This window comes from Xyrauchen texanus, chromosome 7 (assembly GCF_025860055.1).
Source record: "Xyrauchen texanus isolate HMW12.3.18 chromosome 7, RBS_HiC_50CHRs, whole genome shotgun sequence".
In the NCBI taxonomy this organism is placed as follows: domain Eukaryota; kingdom Metazoa; phylum Chordata; class Actinopteri; order Cypriniformes; family Catostomidae; genus Xyrauchen; species Xyrauchen texanus.
The window spans coordinates 40,665,690-40,686,592 of NC_068282.1; the positions used below are offsets into that span (position 1 = coordinate 40,665,690).

Sequence of the window (20,903 nt, forward strand, 5' to 3'; positions counted from 1 at the left end):
CTGAGGGCATTGTGAAGAAGGCTCACCAGCGCTTCTTCTTCCTGAGGAAGTTTGGAATGAACCACCACATCCTCACACAGTTCTACACCAGCACTGTAGAGAGCATCCAGACTGGCTGCATCTCCGCCTGGTATGGCAACAGCACTGCTCTCAAATGCAAAGCCCTGCAAAGGGTGGTGTGAACTGCCAGACACATCATCGTAGGTGAGCTTCCTTCCCTCTAGGATATCTATACTAGGCGGTGTGGGAAAAAAGCTCGGAGGATCATCAAAGCCTCGAGCTAGCCAAGCCATGGGCTGCTCTCACTACCACCATCAGGCAGGCGGTATCGCAGCATTAGGACACACACCAGCCGACTTCATGACAGATTCTTCCCCCAAGCAATCGGACTTCTGAACTCTTGATCTCTCACGATAAATATTCATCAGCACTGCACTTTATTAATCTCACACTGGACTGTCATAAATTATATTCTCTCTTAACAACACACTGGCAACTGACTGCTATGTTGCTCAGAACTGCACACAAGTCTTTCACCCACTGTTGCACTTGTGTATGTGGTTGAGTGGTAATAAAGTGATTTGATTTGATTTTGATTTGGTAATAGTAAATACATTTGTGACAAGCCTCTAACATTGGAAGAGTGTGACTGTATCATTGTAAAATCTCCCGATGCTCCACCTTTTGTTTTACAGAGTCTTTTGGGAAAACATAAAGGATATACTTAATGACGCTTTGAAGGAATGCATTGAACAGGAAGAATAAGCCCTACTATGAAACAAGGTGTTATTGTGTTAATTCCAAAATTCCAACAACAATTATTAGATCATTGGAGACCCATATCCCTCCTAAACATAGATTAAAAATGTTTGGCAAGTGTATACTCAAAACTTCTCAAAATGTGTATAGAAGAAATCATTTGGCGGCAGAATTATTACATTTATATATTGTTCATTGCTCAGGTATTGAGAGAATTCAAATTGATGGGGAAAAATGCACATGCATTTTTTAAGGGGTCATTTCAGGCGTATTCCATAATTCAGAGTTGAATAACTTTTCTAAAGCATCTGGGTTTGTAATTAACACTAAAAAAGTTAAATAATATTAATTCATGTTTCAAATGTGCCCTCTATCAATGGAATTAAGATATAAGATGCAATTATATATATCGGTATCTGTATTAGTAAATTGGTTCATGAAAGAATTTCTTAGAATTTTCATTTTAAACTAGTGGTTGCAAAAAAAAGATTTGTAATATGTGGGTACATAGAGATCTTACAGTTTACGTGAGAGTTCTGCTCTCTAAGGCTGAAGCAATTTCCTGTTATGATTATCCTGCTATTTTGACCTTATTACTTGTAAAGCTATTGATTCGCTTCTCTTTACATTTATTTGGAAAAACAAGGTTGAATGCATTAATAGGAAGTCTCTTGTAAAGCCATATTTAAAAGGAGGTCTAAATACCGGAAACTTTCATACACTAAATCAAAATTTTAAAATGTGTATGTGGAAACTTGGTTTTGGATTCCTAATATGACTTTTAAGAAATGTGGTAATCTGAAAAATTTAATCAGTGTAAATTTAATTTGGTTTTGGATTCCAACTATGATCTTTAAGAAATGTGGTAATCTGCGAAAAGTTAATAAATGGAAACTCAATTTCGACAGCTGTCAGTAGGTGGCTCGCACAGACTCAACTCTTACAGTGCAGAATGAATATATTACAGTATATGTTTATGTTCTGTCTAACAACTGCCTTATCCAGCAATCACAAACAAGTGGTGAACGGTCTCTCCTCACCACTGCTGAAAAAAGTAAACAGATTCCGCTTGACAATAACTTGATCACTACAAACAATGTTATGCCACTACTAAACCCTAGTTGGCGCAAATCACATTCGCTGTTCTGTGACCAGCACTGTCACCGAGCCAGAAGAAGAAATGAGAGGAAGAGACGGGCAAGGGAAACAAAAATAAACAACACGATAAAAAAAAAAAACATAACTAATAATGCAGCGTTAACAGAGAAATTTCTCCTAAAATTTAAACACGTTTCCACCGTTTCATCAGGAGAGGAGGTCATGGCGTTTGTCACAGCGAACTGGAACCCTCTGGGCGAGGCCTTTTACAGGTAAATAACAGAACAGCTTAATAAGTATTGCTGATAAATGCTACAAAATGTGAGTGTGGGGAAGTTTCAACCTTCACTGTAAACACATGCACTCATTTAGTAACATAGAAATTGCACATTTTGCAGACTGAATGGTCACTTGTGTCATGTGACAGGTGTCATGAGTTGCAGCGAATATGTTAATAAGGCGCACAACATTTGTGAATTTGTTTCCCGTATGAAAGTTTACAATGGATTCCCTATAGTAACAGTAACTGTAGTAACATTTGCGCCGAAGTGTTCGATAGATTCATATTAATACATGTATTAGTAATGAAGCTATTATTTCTTTGGTCTCACCATGGTAATGAAGTACATGTCATGCTTGAACCTGTGCATACAGCTTACTAAGATGTTGTTACAAATCAGCTGAGGTCACTATGTAAGAATAATGGTAGGGGTAAAATCTTGAAAGGATGCGATGTGCTTATATTATTATCCCATCTTCAGTTGTCATTTTGTGCAATATCTGCGCCAGATATTATGCTTTTAAAAGCTCTCGTCTGAGTTTCTTTCTTGTTTTTGTTCCTTTTTCTAAAACAGAAAAATTGAATTGTATGAGATGGGCTGGAATCTGAAGGATGGTTTGAGAGATTGTCTGGTTGCTGCAGCACCTTATGGTGGTCCCATTGGTGAGTTCTGGGGGGATATCATCTTGGCCTAATGACAAGTCTTTTGAGTAATTTATTATACTGACTATTTATATAGTATATCTCAATATAATATGTCTTGCTGGGTTAACCCCCCATCTCTCTCTCTCTCTCTCTCTCTCTCACACACACACACACAATCTCTCTCTCTCTCTCTCTCTCTCTCTTAGCTCTCTTAAAAGGGCCCAACCGTCGCTCTCCCAGTGCCAGACCTCAATTAGAGATCTACTCTTCCTCTGGACTGCCTCTGACCAATTTTCCTGTAAGAACACACTTAATCAAACAGTAATGACTTTGCATTTTTTTTTAATGAATGCTGCTCTGCCATGAACATTTCATAAACTGTGATGCTCATTCTGACAGCTAGAGACTATATAGAATGAGACATCTATATAGTCTGAAAAATCTGAGCAGTACAAGACTTGGTGACTTTTTCTAAACTTGCCATTTGAACACACACACAAAGAAAGGACTAGATTCGATGAGTCCAGGTGGTTTTTTCTATAGCACACTATAACACACAGAGCATTTTTTTATTTCTCAAATAAAAATCAATAAATCCTGAACAAATGGAATGAGGTTCTCTATTGATTATTGTAATAGTAACCTCACTTTTGCTCTCTTTATCTTGCTCTCTTAAGTGGAAGAGTGGAGTGGTGAAGCAGTTGGGTTGGACAGTGTCTGATGATCTGCTGTGTGTTCAGGAGGATGGCACTGTTCTTGTCTATAATCTCTTGGGTGACTTTAAGAGACACTTCAGCATGGGCAATGTGAGAATACATGCACATACTTTCAAAATGATCAGGACACAGAACCTGGAAATATTGGGAGAATTTCAATTTCAGAGATGCAAACTACTCACCTTTCAGCTAATGTTACTTTTTTTTTTTACTAATTTGCCTAAATTGTTTTGTAAAATATTCTACATTTTCCTTATTGAAAGGGTTAGTTTAAGCTTAAAAACTTTAAAAGCTTTAAATACTACAAACAAATCAACTAAAAAAATATATCTGTATCATCTAATATCACACCTACTCTCCTCTTTCACCTCTCATGTGTTTGCATCCCTGAATGAAAATGTCCAGGCTTGGAGAAGTCATGGAAATGTATATAATGAATGTTAGTTTTTTTGTTGTTGTGCTCAACTCACAACTCAACTCATCAGCTAGAAATGGCTGTTTGTGAATGCAATGTCAAAAGTTCTTATTCAGTAATCACAAATGACTTGGTCAAAAGGTGTGGGAACCATAAAGGATACATTCAAAGCATTGTTTCTCTAAAACAGTGTTGCTTTAAGAACGACCCATAACATTGATCTCTCACAGGAAGTTTCTCAGAGCCAGGTGCTGGAAACTAAGATTTTCCATTCACCATATGGGACTGGAGTTGCTATATTGACAGGTGCCTTACGGTTCACTCTGGCCACAAACATTGATGACATCAAACTGAGGCGGCTACCTGAGGTTCCAGGTAAGATATGTAGTCTCTGGTTGCTTTTCATTTGCATCCTCATTTCCTTGCTCCTCCGTCCTCGAGCCCGTGATCCGGAAACCGCCATCATGAAGGATGTATCAATTCTCTAAATGCACCGTGAGGAGGCGAGGACAGAGGAAGCTTACCGAGGATGCTTGAGCGAGGAAACCGCAGCATCCTTCACATTTGACACAGTAGTTGTAATTCTTGAATCGCCATTGCAGTTTAAACAAACCATAATTGACACATACTTCAATCATGAATGTACTAATAAATACGTTTTTAATAACATAACGGCAAATGCACCAAGGTACTGCAGCTGCGCAAAAACATGCTCTGAATTGACGTCTTGCTTTGATTCCTCCATCCTCGTATCCTTTATTTGGATCCATTCTCAGCTAGGAAGCAAGGAAAGGAAACAAGGATGTACAATTTTAGAAATGAGAAGCACCCTCTGTGTCTTTACAACGAGAACTTCCTTATTGCCTTGAACTGTGGAAATTAATGGTTAATGTTTTAATTGACTGATTTTACTCTAGGTTTACAGGCAGCACCCTCATGCTGGGCAGTCCTGAATCAGGATAGGCAAAGTAAAGTGCTGGTTGCAACTGGAGCTCATCTATATGTCCTAGACAATACTGCCTGCATTCCTGTGGTAAAGACCATCACACATACATATCAGATTTATTCAGTACCAGGATATAGCCACTTGAATGGACCCTCACTTTTAGACATGTTGACTGTATCAGACTCATACATATTGTAGGATGTTGTTTCAAAGAAATAATAAAAAGTTGCTCCAGGGGGATTGAGCGTAATAAGTGAACTTCGGACATAGCTTGAATCTACAGCGGCACTGCTGAAGAAATCATATTTTACCCGAGTTGCAAGCTTGCTGTCTGAATTGAGTTAAACAGGCCAGGTACCACAAAATGAAAAGATATTATGTGTGTTTATTGCATTGTCTTTACTGGCTGCACAGAAAAACAACCACTTTGGTCCAGTTTACTAGCAAATTACTTTTATAAGATGGTTATTTTAATGAATCTGTCAAAAAGACTCAAACTCCCAAGTTGAATATGTCCTAAACTAACATCTGACTCACTTATTGAACCACTAGTCGTCTTAACTTTCAGTCATGTCTGACTGAAAATAAATGTAAAACAAAATTTTGTGTAGGTTAACACTTTCTTAACTGTGTGTGTGTGTGTGTGTGTGTGTGTGTGTGTGTGTGTGTGTGTGTGTGTGTGTGTGTGTGTGTGTGTGTGTGTGTGTGTGTGTGTGTGTGTGTGTGTGTCTCTCTCAGACTCCCCCAGGTCTCTCTCCTCAAGCGTCTAGTTCCAGTATAGTGCATATGTGTGTCTCATTCAGTTATAAGTATCTAGCTATCCTCACTGAATCTGGCCATGTGTGGATGGGCACATCTAATTTAAGGGTGAGTGAATACCAGCAATGTCATTACACTTCATTGTGTCTACCAGGAAGTGTTCCTCAGTTCATTAGCCTGTCTCCTTAAATTACATTGTAAACTAGTTAATTGATTACTCTGTCAGCCTTAATATGGAATCAGCAGCATCAGATGATTAATGTTTTGTTTTGCAGGATAAACTGTGTGAAGTGGACACCAAAATCAAATCTCCACCCAAACAGATGGCCTGGTATGAAAACATTTTCCAGTTTGCATGATTTCTGTACTTAGGTTTTTTTTGTATGCTATACCTTCACAAATGTTTAGTTTATGTTTTAAGGGCAAGTCTATATTTTTTTGTCTTGCAGGTGTCGTAGGCCCAAGAGTCAGCAGCCATCTGTAGTGATATTGTGGGAACGACTCCTTATAGTGGTGGGAGAGTGCAAAGACACAATTCAATACCACTTGGACGACGACTCCGTTTTAGTGCCAGAACTGGACGGGGTCAGAATCATAAATGGAACACACCATGAGCTTTTACAGGAGGTCCCAGGTTAGAAGTAAATCCAAAGGGACAAAAACATTAATAAAACAGTGAAGCTGCCATCTTCTCGTCTTGAGTCTCCTCATGAGTCTTTCTCTTGCTAAAGTGGTAAACAGCTGCCACTTGTACTCAAGGTGGTACTCGCATTGATTAAGCAAAACTAAACTAGAAAAAGAGACCGGCGTGGCAGGTTAGTCTCATGTAGCCAGACTTTTTGCGGCAAAAGGTGTTGTCCATATTGCAGCTTACTCTGGCCAAGAATTGTTTAGGAGCAAGGTTTTCTGAGATATATTATTCTACAACAAGGCTGGCTTGAAAAATTATTTTAAATGAATGGCATGGCAGTCTCTATGGATGATTGTACAGAAAAGCTTGTAAACAAATAGTGGAAAATGTATAGAGACCCTTAGTACAGTGAAGTGCAGAGATTTAAACAAATCTCTGAATATTTTTAGAAGATTTGATATCACTAACCTGGCCAACTTGAACAAATCCAGAGATTATTTCCTCACAAATGCTGCCAATACAGGTAAATATGACTTTGTTTCAGTTGCATCAAACCAAATCAATCAGATTAGCACTTACTAGATCAAGAAAATGTTTCCAGTTTTGTGTGCAATAAGCTCAAATGGTTAGTGAACAAATTCTAGACGTGCGTGCCGGCTGAGGCTCAGACTAGGGGAAGAAGGGCATGTGCATTTATACATCATCTACAATGTATACATCAGCCCACAAGTGATCTGATTTTTCCATGATTTTCTGCAGGTGCCTGTGAGGAGATCTTTAAAATTGCCTCAATGGCTCCTGGAGCTTTACTCCTTGAGGCACATAAAGAATATGAGGTAGGACACATTCCTTATGTCACATACCATCTCCCCCCTCATTATGGCAGGTCTATAATGCGTTATTCCATGTCAACCAAATTTCAGAATTAGGCTGACATTTTTTCTACTTTAGTATGAATTAGTGAAGAAATTATTGTGGCTCCATATGTAATTTGTTTCATTTTGACATTTTTAAATGTTGACATTTTGACATTGTTTTGTAATGTCAATATCTTGATTTTCAAGAGTCACAAAAATATGATATTAAGAATAAACGACACGTGGCTCTTCATGTAGTGCAATATCTATATCTAGTTTTTGGATTCCAGAAATGTCAAAATAAAATTGTTTTTATGTGAATTGGGGCTGCACCTAACGCAAATTTTTTCGATTAATCTTAACGACTAATTTGACGATTTTTCTAAAGATTTTTTATTATTATTACTTGATTAATATAACAATTAATTAACCCAAAATAAATATAAAAAAAACTTGTCTCATTACTATTTTAATAAATTATCTTCTCTTAAACACAAACAAATGTACAAGAAAAGATTCTGCAACAAAAATAGCCCTGTTTTAACTGTAATCGCCATTTTACAGTCCAACATGAATTTTATTTTGACATATATATCTATATGTATGTATATATATATATATATATATATATATATATATATATATATATATATATATATATATATATTAGGGCTGTCGATTTAACGCATTAATTCAGTGCGATTAATTTGACTAAAAATAACGCGTTAAAAAAATTAACGCAATTAATCGCATGCCCCCGGACCGTAATATGGAAGATTCCTGAGAAATGCAAGATTGTAGTACCACCTGTTTACTCCAGAGGGCAGTAAGTGAAACTTCAGCTGCGTGGCAATGCACAGTTTATATAGTGAAGAAAAACACCCTTGAGCAGCAGAACAACACAAACATGCGTTCGTTCTTGCGTTCAAAACACTTGATGGAGCGCAAATCCGAACTAAGGGATCTCAATATATGGTCTAAATATTAAACTATATTTAACTTGACACAGTGACCTAAAAATGTAATGTTTATGGTGCAACGCATCCAAGATGCTACACAAGCATGTCTGATGCAGCTGTTCATTGACGGGTCCTTAAACAAGCCCTCATAATAAATCTCCACATTTTAATCGATTGACAGCCCTAATATACACTCACCTAAAGGATTATTAGGAACACCTGTTCAATTTCTCATTAATGCAATTATCTAATCAACCAATCACATGGCAGTTGCTTCAATGCATTTAGGGGTGTGGTCCTGGTCAAGACAATCTCCTGAACTCCAAACTGAATGTCAGAATGGGAAAGAAAGGTGATTTAAGCAATTTTGAGCGTGGCATGGTTGTTGGTGCCAGACAGGCCGGTCTGAGTATTTCACAATCTGCTCAGTTACTGGGATTTTCACGCTACAACCATTTCTAGGGTTTACAAAGAATGGTGTGAAAAGGGAAAAACATCCAGTATGCGGCAGTCCTGTGGGCGAAAATGCCTTGTTGATGCTAGAGGTCAGAGGAGAATGGGCCGACTGATTCAAGCTGATAGAAGAGCAACTTTGCCTGAAATAACCACTCGTTACAACCGAGGTATGCAGCAAAGCATTTGTGAAGCCACAACACGCACAACCTTGAGGCGGATGGGCTACAACAGCAGAAGACCCCACCGGGTACCACTCATCTCCACTACAAATAGGAAAAAGAGGCTACAATTTGCAAGAGCTCACCAAAATTGGACTGTTGAATGAGTCTGAGTCTCGATTTCTGTTGAGACATTCAGATGGTAGAGTCAGAATTTGGCGTAAACAGAATGAGAACATGGATCCATCATGCCTTGTTACCACTGTGCAGGCTGGTGGTGGTGGTGTAATGGTGTGGGGGATGTTTGGCACACTTTAGGCCCCTTAGTGCCAATTGGGCATCGTTTAAATGCCATGGCCTACCTGAGCATTGTTTCTGACCATGTCCATCCCTTTATGGCCACCATGTACCCATCCTCTGATGGCTACTTCCAGCAGGATAATGCACCATGTCACAAAGCTCGAAATTGGTTTCTTGAACATGACAATGAGTTCACTGTACTAAAATGGCCCCCACAGTCACCAGATCTCAACCCAATAGAGCATCTTTGGGATGTGGTGGAATGGGAGCTTCGTGCCCTGGATGTGCATCCCACAAATCTCCATCAACTGCAAGATGCTATCCTATCAATATGGGCCAACATTTCTAAAGAATGCTTTCAGCACCTTGTTGAATCAATGCCACATAGAATTAAGGCAGTTCTGAAGGTGAAAGGGGGTCAAACACAGTATTAGTATGGTGTCCCTAATAATCCTTTAGGTGAGTGTATATATATATACATACTGTGTGGGATAACTTGCCTGAAATGTTTCTCATGATCTTAATAACCTTTTGATCTGAAGGCGTATGATAATTTTTTTTTTTATTAGTTTTGTAGACAAAAATATTCTTATTAATTTATTTCATTTATAAAACTAAAATTTTATAAAAAATACAAAAAAAGATTTGAAATGGATTACTTAGACTGAATAATTAAGAAAAGCATCCAATAAGTGCCCAGCATATAGATAGGAACTCCTTCAATACTGTTTAAAAAGCATACCAGGGTGATGCCTCAAGAAGTTGAGGTATGAGTAAGTGACCCTAAACTTTTGAACGGTAGTGTGTATGTGTGTGTGTGTATAATACATATATATATATATATATATTACACAGTAATACAGTATATATAAAAAATAAAACAAATTGAGCCGGGGCCCTTTGAGTTTACACAGAATAACCCTAATGGCTTATGTTTGCAAATATGTGTGTAGAAAGAAAGTCAGAAGGCAGACGAGTATCTGAGAGAGATTAAAGAACAGAGTCTGCTCAGTGAGGCTGTGAGACAGTGTGTGGAGGCAGCCGGACACGAACAAGAACCAGAGACACAGAAAACACTCTTGAGGGTAAGACGCACAGATTGAACGTTCTATGCTGTGAGACATGGTCTCCCTTCAGCACCATGACTTTAATCTCCTGTAGACACAATTGCACACATTACCTTTACAGCAAAGTAGAGGTGACAGCAAACACAATTTATGCCTTATCGCTCTCTCTGCAGGCAGCCTCATTTGGGAAGTGTTTCCTGAGTAATTTCTCTCCTGAGCAGTTTGTCAGCATGTGTAGAGACCTGCGGGTCTTAAATGCAGTCAGAGACTATACCGTCGGCATTCCTCTCACACACACGCAGTTTAAACAGATGACTGTACAGGTGCTTATAGACAGGTGAGATGTTAAACCTGTAAAGGACTGTCTTGTTGATACCTGTTGAGGTTGTTTTGTGGTTATTGCATTTGAAATTTGGCATGTTTTAAATTGAATGTATTTTGTAAGTGATCACAGCAGATTTTTCATCCTAATCTTTGGCTCTTTGTGTACTCTGTCTTAGATTGGTGTATCGTAAACTCTATCCACTGGCCATTGAGGTTTGCCGCTATCTTAAAACTCCAGAATATCAGGGAGTGAGCAGAGTACTTAAACACTGGGCATGCTACAAGGTATGTGGAATGTCTACAGAATTATAATAAGATCCCAAAACTGTCTTGTGATGCCATGACTAGCAGACTATAATTTGTCTGATTAACTAGGGTTGTAATGATCTACAATCTGCATCGATGCTTCGATCAAATCACCAACGATACGATGTCATCGATTTAATTCATAAACATGGATGGATATTTCTTTTTTTTTAAATGAACCTTTATTTTGAAATTCTCTTGCCAGCCACATCTTTACGCATATTCATCTTGCTTAATAAACTCTAAATATGCTTCTCATGTGGCCACACGGATTTGCGAAAAGTAATTTGAGCATGAAGATGCGATGTGCTCAATCCGTGTTCGCCAATCAACAAGGCTCTGGTTACAGGATGGTGCAGAGCAGCCAAACTGGGCTTCCCACGAAATCATGGCACATGCAACACATTTGAATTCTACATGAGAATTTTCTATTTTTAAGCACTATGGAGCAAATCAACCAATTGAAACGGCTGAACAGCCCCGATACTCTGAATAGCGCTGACAAGGGAAAGAGAAAACACCTCAACATCAAATACAAGACTTTTCACATCTACACCCACAATAGCATTTATCACAGTAAACTGTAACAGATTTTTTCAGTACAACTGTGGAAGTTTCGTGAGAAAATAAATGTAATTGATTGTGTAAAATATAGCACATAATATCGATCACAGGCCCCTGAAACAATTCTAATCGAAATCGCATTGCAGCAGACTTTGAGGTATCTGCAAACGCCGGATCGCTGGCTTAGAGAATCAATATAATACATTTATTGTAATTTAAACTTGCAATTTACTCCCCTACAATTAACTAGGTCATTCAAACTAGTGTCAGTTCCAAAATCTACATTTAGCCTTGTCAATGAATATTGCACATTTTCTGTTTTAAAATACAGAAAAATTTGTTTTTAAGTTGTGAGTGAATTTTGAGAAAACATTGAAAGTAAATAAGTGTAAAAAAAATGTGTGTATTATTTGGTTCTGTAGATCTATTGTAAATAAATGTTCAATCAGCTACCGGCCATACTGCTTTATAGATGTTGGCATAAGCCATTAAAAAAACCCCGATATTGGTGAACCTGTAGTCCTCCTGACTAGTAAAGGTTTCTAAAATGGCAAAGTAATGTCTTGCTTTACAACGACAAAAGTGAAAAGTGGTGATTGTAAGGGATGGGAAATTATAATTGACTTCAGTTAAGAAACGTAGAGGTCTATGGGTGGTGCTAAATAATACAGATGTGATTGTGTGCGTGCGTGTGTGTGTGTAGGTACAGCAGAAGGAGGAGTCTGATGAGGTCATAGCAAAAGCAGTAAGCGTGAAGCTTGCTGATGCTGCTGGGATCTCATATTCTGAAATCGCTACTAAAGCATATGAGAGTGGACGCACAGAGCTCGCCATTAAGGTATACACGCACACACAAAAGGCCACGCTTTTCCTGAATTCAAAAGTGTTCCACAATTCATAAAGTAAGCCTGTTTTCATTTTCCGGATTCCAGTGTTTTCACTCACATTGGCGTTATGTTCTTAGCTTTCATATAATTTTTTTTAAATTGTACAAATAAAAATCACGTGGCTCCATAGTGGCCATGTCATTTTTTGACAGTCCTCACCCATCAAGTTTGAACACCCATTGAAATCAAAATGAACGTTATGCTGCTTTTAGTCCATATCTCTTAGCTTTAAGGTCGTCTATATGATGTTGTACTTCTAAACGTTGACAAAATGCATTTTCAGAAGATATAAGCATTTAAAATCTGCAGTTTCTCTCTTAAAGATTCTGGAACACCCTTGACATCACATAAAGGTTCAGAAACCTTGTCCAATCAAATGCTTTCTAGAACTAAAATGCACCCTCCCCCTACATCTTTTCAGGGTGCCTGGAAGTGTACTAACTGGTGCTGATAATGGCTTTGCAGAGCACTTTGAAGGGAGCACAATCAATGCTGTAGGGTCGTTCCAAAAATATTTTCCAATAAGAATCTCTTAAAAAGTGACTGACTGTATCACCTTTCAGCCATCTGATGCTCTCACAGTGGAGGGTAATTGTCTTTGAAGGAAATAGTTCATAGGGATTATCACTTGTGAATGGGATGCACCAATGCGGTAGCTGTATGCGAGAAAAGTTGCTGCAGTTTATTTATATTTTTTGTGCTGCCAGAAGGATGTACAGCACCAGTAAGTGTTCTTTATTCTTAGTGTATTGTGATTCAAAACATGTATATGTTTTTGTTTATTCGCTTGTTTGTCATTCATCTTGCAAAACAGCTCAGGCCTTGTCAAAAGTAAAGACCGTGTTGTGCTGTGTGCATTTGTAGCCTGGTTATGGATTAATGCCATCAGTTCAACATGTCCCGCCACCACTTCCTGTTTCAGCAGGAAATACATCATAACACTAAATCGAACTGCTTTTGTTAAAGCACTTCATGGGGACTATAAGGAGTGGGTGGGTGACGTGAAGCTATTAACCAAGATGAGTTACATTGATGTCATTAACTACTTCAAGTTGCTATAACTTGTGCTATGCACAAATTGAGCCTGAACTAATTTTTACCTCAACTAACACTTAAAATGGTTGTTGTTCTCCATCTGGAACACTCGTATTGGTAGTCTTTACATTGCTCCTTATGGAGACCGGAACTAGAAAACAGTCCAGCAGCAATTAGAATCATCATGGTGACGCCCAGTGGTTTGTCAGGAAAACTGTGGATATTGATAAAGACCAGGGTCCACAAAAAATGCTGTACTTCATATATACCAATCATTCACAACATTAAAACCACCTGCCTTATTTTGTGTAGGTCCCACTCGTGCCACCAAAACAGCGGCAACCCGCATCTGAGAATAGCATTCTGAGATGCTATGCTTCTCACCACAATTGTACAGAGTGGTTATCTGAGTTACCATAGACTTTTTCAGTTCAAACCAGTCTGGCCATTCTCTGTTGACCTCTCTCAATAACAAGGCGTATCCGTCCGCAGAACTGCTGCCCACTGGATGTTTTTTGATTTTGGCACCATTCTGAGTAAATTTTGGAGACTGTTACAGAAATACTCATGTGGCTGATAGGTGTATATTGAGTTAACATGTTTTTTATCACCGTCATGTTGCCTGTCCATCAATTTGTGTTGATATCTCTCTCTGACACTTTCTCTTTCAGTTGTTGGAGTTTGAGCCACGCTCTGGAGAGCAGGTCCCACTGCTGTTAAAAATGAAGAAAAGTTCTCTGGCTTTGAGCAAAGCTATTGAGAGTGGAGACACAGACCTCGGTACACACACATTCACATGCATGTTCAAATACCTTGTGAGCTACCCACTTAGAGAACATTAATAGGCATGCTCAGGACACAAAGGATGTTACAAACAGCAGGCACCAAAATGATGCTCCCTTTAACTCTTTCCCCGCCAGCGTTTTTAAAAAAAAGTTGCCAGCCACCGCCAGGGTTTTTGACGATTTTCGCTAAACTTTAAAGGCCCGCAGAATAATTTCTTCCATGAATATATGAAGATGCTATATATCAAAATAAAGATCTGAGCCTCTGCTTTTAGGCAAAAAAAACGATTTTATTTTATCTTCATTTGTTCTTTTTTTATTGCCACTTGAACAGAGGTAGGTTTTGTCAAAAACAACATTTTGGACAAAAAGCTGAGAAAAAGGCATTTTTATCAAACAAGTGCTTTAGTATTAGTATGTTGTTCCACTTCACATTTGATACGATCGCAGTCTGTTTCTTTGATCAAAGAGTTGCGTACTCTTTCAAAACATGCGTGCGGGTCTTCCTTACCGTATACCACCTAAAACACGGATACCCGGAAAATTCCGTGTTTGGCGGGGAAGCGTTTTTTCATAAAACCCGGAAAATTCTGTGTTTGGCGGGGAAAGAGTTAAAGGAGTAGTTCATCCAAAAATTGTTGTAACATTATTTACCTAATGTTGGCTCAAATCCGAAAGACTGACTTTCTTCTGTGGAACACAAAAGAAAATTTTTTGCAACCAAATCAAATACAGCGACTACATTGATAGCATCAAATTGGTTCTTGCTCGTCTTGTGACCAAACATCATGACACAAAACCAATCAGGCTGGATGTTATTGATGGTGTTGCCATATTTGATTTGGGTGCTGTGAACAGGAGTTGATTTGATTTGAGAGTAAGTAGCGTCTTAAATTTCAGTCATTTCATTAAACAAAGTGATCCTATGGCTTCAGAAGACTTGGAATGTAGTGCACGAGACAAATCTTCTACTTTTACTGTGGTTTTTATGGTGTTTATTTCTCTTGTTGGGAGCTTGACAGCCAGAATCACTATTCACTTTGATTATATGGTGGGGAATATATATATATGTATATGTAGAAAATGACAACTGAACAAAATAACAAAAAAGATGCAGTGTTTTCAGTTCATATTCATTTTAAACAACACAATACCAACGTTTTAACTTAGGAAGAGTTCAGAAATCAATATTTGGATTAATAACCCTTATTTTCAATCCCAGCTTTCATGTGTCTTGGTATGCTCTCTACCAGTCTTTCATATTGCTGTGGGGTGACTTTATGCCACTCCTGGTGCAAAAATTGAAGCAGCTTGGCTTTTTTTTTTTATGGCTTGTGGCCATCCATCTTCCTCTTGATATCATTCCAGAGGTGTTTAATGGGGTTCAGGTCTGAAAATTAGGCAGGCCATGACAGATCATCACCTATCTGGGGGTGCTATTCAGAGATGTGGGTTTCTGATGTTTTGGCAGCACGAGGGGGACCTACACAACATTAGGCAGGTGGTTTTAATGTTGTGGCTGATCGGTGTGTGTGTGTGTGTGTGTGTGTATATGTGTGTGTATGTGTGTGTGTGTGTGTGTGTATATATATATATATATATATATATATATATATACACACACATTATTATATAGTATTATACACTGTCGGCCAAAAGTTTGGAATAATGTACAGATTTTGCTCTTATGGAAAGAAATTGGTACAAATGCGATCCGAGGTAAAGATATATAATAAAAATATTATAAAGTTTTAAAATGTTCAAAAGCTCGTTTTCTGAAATTGAACTCAGCATTGGACAAATAGTTCTGATAGTTTATAAACTTAAAAAAAATTGCAGAACATTCTGATAATGTCATTCAGCCGACTTTTGTTGTCTACAGAACAGGGTAAGGCTAATTTAAGTTTGTGTAAAGAAAAGGCATATAGATATATATATATATATATATATATATATATATATATATATATATATATATATAAAAAGTCCTTGGATGGAAACGTAGTTAATAACAGCTTTGCAGATCCTTGGCATTTTAGCTGTCAGTTTGTCCAGATACTCGGGTGACATTTCAACCCACACTTCCTGTAGCACTTGCCATAGATGTTGGCTGTCTTGTTGGGCACTTCTCACGCACCTTACAGTCTAGCTGATCCCACAAAAGCTCAATGGGGTTAAGATCCATAACACACTTCCAATTATCTGTTGTCCAATGCCTGTGTTTCTTTGCCCACTCTAACCTTTTCTTTTTGTTTATCTGTTTCAAAAGTGGCTTTTCTTTGCAATTCTTCCCATAAGGCCTGCACCCCTGAGTCTTCTCTTTATTGTTGTACATGAAACTGGTGTTGAGCGAGTAGAATTCAATGAAGCTATCAGCTGAGGACATGTGAGGCATCTATTTCTCAAACTAGAGACTCTGATGTACTTATACTATTTAGTTGTACATCTGGTCTTCTACATCTCTTTCTTTCCTTGTTAGAGCCAGTTGTCCTTTGTTTTTGAAGACTGTAGTGTACAACTTTGTATGAAATCTTCATTTTTTTTGTCAATTTCAAGCATTGTATAGCCTTCATTCCTCAAAACAGTGATTGACTGACAAGTTTCTAGAGAAAGCATTTCTTTTTTGCCATTTTTGACCTAATATTGACTTTAAGACATGCCTATTGCATGGAAATTGGGCCTGTCTAGATTTTATCAAAAAAAAAATTTTTTTTCAAATAGTAATGTCCTGACTATACTTTGTGATCAGTTGAATGCAAATTTGGTGAATTAATGTACCAATTTTCTTCCGAAACAGCAAAATCTGTACATTATTCCAAACTTTTGGCTGCCAGTGTATATACATTAAAATGTTTCCGGAAGAAGGTCATACTGGTTTGAAGTGGCATTGGGGTGATTATAAAATCATTTAAATATACTATTCCTTTAAAGATACCTGGTTTTGGCCAAAATCTAAGGTAGCATCACATTATCCCTTGCAGAGAAGTCAATCACAGTATGCACTGATAAAGGCTCTGATATTAATGAAAGTTTAACAATACAAAATAGTTTTTACAAAATTAAAAATGCACTTATAATGTGTCCTTTGTGTATTTGTGCTTACTAGATTATCTAGTTGTTAGATCACCCTATTAAATATACACACATTAATTGTGAACTAATCTGGTTTTCTCACTGTGCCATTTATGATATATGTAGATGGTTTACCTGCAAGCTTTTTTGTATTCAAGTGTACACAGTGGTCATGTACCTGAAGAATGAGCTGAACAGAGGAGACTTCTTCATGATGTTAAGGAACCAGCCTGTGGCTTTGAGTCTCTACAGACAGGTACACACACCCTGCCACTGAAGACCTAAGAACACAGGTTGAACCTTAGCAACTCAGCGCTGACATACAGTACAGTCATCTCAACGTGCTAGAAATTAAATGACTTTTGAACAAAGTGAATCATAACAGTTCTTCTGTAATGCCATTGATGACATTTTACAAAAGTTTACAATTCTAAAATAATGCTCTGGCAGAAATATATTGTATTTTATAGTGTATATGTTGCGTTTCAGTTCTGTAAACATCAGGAACAGGACACGTTGAAGGATCTGTTCAATCAAGATGACGATCATCAAGAACTCGGCAATTTCTATGTAAAGGGCAGTTATAAAGAGCAGGTTAGCACTTTGAATTTTCCTAATTTTCTCCCAACTCAACCCAATGCTGCAAATTTTCATGATGAGACAATTCCCACCATTGTCTGTGGTTTTGAAAGACAATGTAAACTTCTTTACACCCTTCAAATTCAGATATTGCACATTAGAAAACACTATGTATGAGCCAATGCTATTGCCCTCAGACTGACCCAAAGCCTGCCTTGTGTCTGCCTTGGCTTCATTATGATTGACATGTCTGAACTTCACCATGCCTTTTTTTTTTTTTTTTTTTGCAAATTGAGTGCTTGACATACAAGCTTTTCTGGAATATTTCAGTAACATGATTTGCATACAGTTGCTTTGGTAAGAAAATATCTGCTAAGAACTTGTATGTATTTTGAAAGAATTTGTTTGTGTGTACAGAGATTGGATGCTCGAATTAATAATTTACAAAGTGCAGTGGACGAGTACAACAAAGCCAAGAATGAATTTGCTGCTAAGGTAAGGACTTCGGACTAACTTTATACCCAACCTGTTTCAGAGTTTGTCTCTGTTTGTCTCTTTTTCTGTTGATGCAGAATTATGTTTTTTAGGAGGAAGTATAGCTTTGACTACTTGCCACATAAATACATATATAAACATGAACTATTGATTTTGAGTTTAAATAATTGTATTATCTTAAAATGCAGCGATTGACCAATCAGAATAGAGCATTGCAGAGCGCTATGTAATAATACTGGATAAAACTGTCCGCTAAATAAATATATGTGAATGTTCCTTCTCAGGCCACAGAAGAAGAGATGCGTCTGCTTCGGTTCCAGAAGAAGTTAGAAGACGAGAAGGGTGAGATGTTGGTGGGTTTCTCTCTTCATGACACCATGACCACGCTGTTGTCTGTGGGACTGCACAAACACGCCGAACAACTCTACAAGGACTTCAGAGTGCCTGACAAGAGGTGTTCTTGACTATTTTATTTCACTCACTCTCTTTCTATTTTACTTAAACTAAACACTTAAACTGTACACTGGAAATCACTGGCATTTAGTGTCCAGAACAATCTCTGAGCTTCAGTGGTATTTCTGGCCATGTCTTCAAACATCCAGAGCTAAACGATGTTGCTCAAACGCCACTGAAATGAAAGACTGTACTTCTAATGTTACTCATCAAATATTATTTCTATTGCCGTGTGTGCAGTCTTGGAGAAATTCTTGTGTAAATGTATTAAATTAGTGTGTTTAACTAATGAAAGACTGAAGAATTCTGTAGTTTTTAGGTTTTTCACCTACTTTTGTGTCTGGAAAACTATTTAGGAGCCGTTCATTTCTAATAGATAGATATATTAGTGTGTAATGATGTATAAATGTGCTATATAAAGAATATGAAATGTAATATGAATTAAGTGGCGATATGAGTGAAGATGTTTGTCATGTTAGGTTCTGGTGGTTAAAGCTAAAGGCGCTGGCTGAGAAGGAGGACTGGGAAGAGCTGGAGAAATTTGCCAAAAGCAAGAAGTCTCCTATTGGATATCTGGTAACCGATGCTTTGATGCTCTGTCGTAGAATTGTAACTGCGGGTGTTTTTGACCATATAAAAATGAAAAACATTCTTCTGCTTACAGCCATTTGTCGAGGTGTGCATAAAACATCATAACAAATATGAAGCCAGGAAATATGTGTCTAAAGTCACACCAGAGCAGAAGGTCAAGGCTCACCTTGCTGTAGGGTAAGAGTTTGGATTTGTGTGAACAGTTCTGCTCATATGTTTAATTTTTTTTATGTATATACCCTTTTGAAAATGTGCAAAATGTTTAGCTTTATTAAAAAAAAATTATAAGAGGGATACAAAAAAAAACTCATATTTATTACAGCCCTGCCCATGATTAAGCTATATACATAACACTGTATACTTTCGCCAAAGGCTTCAAACAGTGTTTGATGCTGAAGGAGACCACAGTATATTAAAGGGATAGTTAATCTGAAAAAATGTAATTCTCTCATCATTTACTCACCCTCAAACCATACCAGATGTGTATTACTTTCTTTTTTAATTAAGATTTTTTAAAAGAGAATCTCAGCACTGTAGAGCCTTACAAGTGAAATTTGGCCAGAACTTTGAAGCCCAAAAGCATATAAAGGCAGAATAAAAGTAATCCATATTACTCCAGTGGTTAAATCTGTATCTTCAGAAGTGATATGATAGGTGTGGGTGAGAGAAAGATCAATATTTAAGTATTTTTTTTACTATCAGTCTTTCACTTTCATATTCTTCGTGCATATCGCAATATTCACTTGCATTGTGTGGACGTACAGAACTAAGCTATTTTTCGAAAAACTATTCCTTTTAAGAACCCGGTGTTTGAAGTGGTTATTTGTGTCATTTCAGTTATCTTTTGGAATATACTTAACTATGTTACATAGCTTTTTCAGGGCAGTTCTAAATAAAAAAAAACATTGTATGATCTTTTAAAAAAACATCTAAACAGATTCTGCAGTGCATATGTATACTTACAAGAAATGGGTATGTAAACTGAGTACGACTATGTACTTGAGATGTGAGAACTGTTTTTTATGAATGAAAGATGTATATATTATCCTTTCATTCACAGGGATCTGGAGAGTGCCGCGGAGGCTGCTATTGAGAGAAGGAATGAAACAGAGATCAGTTCTGTTCTTTCACGCTGTTTAGCCACCACAGATCATGCTTTAATTGATCGCCTAAATCGTGCTAAAGCCACTGCTGCCAAAAAGTGACCTATATATGTCAACCCTGCTCAACTGAACTGTACTGCTGCCAAACCCCTGTGCAACCCCTGTGCACCCAAAGCAGCTCATAGCAGTTTACAGATTTTGCTTTCGGCTGTGTAATGGAAAGTTATAATGAAAAGTCGGCACAAAGAATGGCTGAGACAGATGGGGGGAGTTAGGAGAAATGTCTGGGTGGATGAACAGACAGAATGAAGGACAGCAAGAGAACTTGCATGTCAGCATTTGTGTTTTCCTGCATCTATTGGACAGCCAAAAGCAGTTCCCATTTCCCCCTGCACTATAAACATTGAAAACCTTTGAACCTGTAATTGCATTATGAACAATTGTGTGTTTGTTGTAGAATCATACATGTCTCTGATCATATGTCTTGTGTAAAAAATAATCTGCCTTTATGAAAATAACCTAAACACTTATGGAATCTCTGTTGTTTTAATTAAACCATTAAGTCACACTGTTGGTTTGGTCTGTAATGTTTGATGTCTCTCAATCATTGTTGTAGGAAATACAAGTTTAATTAGGGACTGTTTAGACTGGCTTTATATTACC

The 20,903-nt window shown here is 37.6% G+C and overlaps 1 protein-coding gene across 1 annotated transcript; it reads left to right on the forward strand.

Moving 5' to 3' along the window:
* The first annotated feature begins 1,916 nt into the window (after window positions 1-1,916).
* On the forward strand, window positions 1,917-20,808 carry vps16 (VPS16 core subunit of CORVET and HOPS complexes). The gene is made up of 22 exons (XM_052129971.1): window positions 1,917-2,129; window positions 2,712-2,800; window positions 2,989-3,080; window positions 3,460-3,588; window positions 4,144-4,288; window positions 4,831-4,946; window positions 5,598-5,726; window positions 5,894-5,949; window positions 6,068-6,252; window positions 7,009-7,085; window positions 9,933-10,064; window positions 10,220-10,383; window positions 10,547-10,655; window positions 11,944-12,078; window positions 13,834-13,942; window positions 17,178-17,275; window positions 17,509-17,613; window positions 18,016-18,093; window positions 18,378-18,547; window positions 19,026-19,122; window positions 19,211-19,314; window positions 20,198-20,808. The coding sequence occupies exons 1-22, from the start codon at window positions 2,080-2,082 to the stop codon at window positions 20,340-20,342; spliced, it is 2,514 nt and encodes an 837-aa protein (XP_051985931.1). The 5' UTR covers window positions 1,917-2,079; the 3' UTR covers window positions 20,343-20,808.
* The last annotated feature ends 95 nt before the right edge of the window (window positions 20,809-20,903 follow it).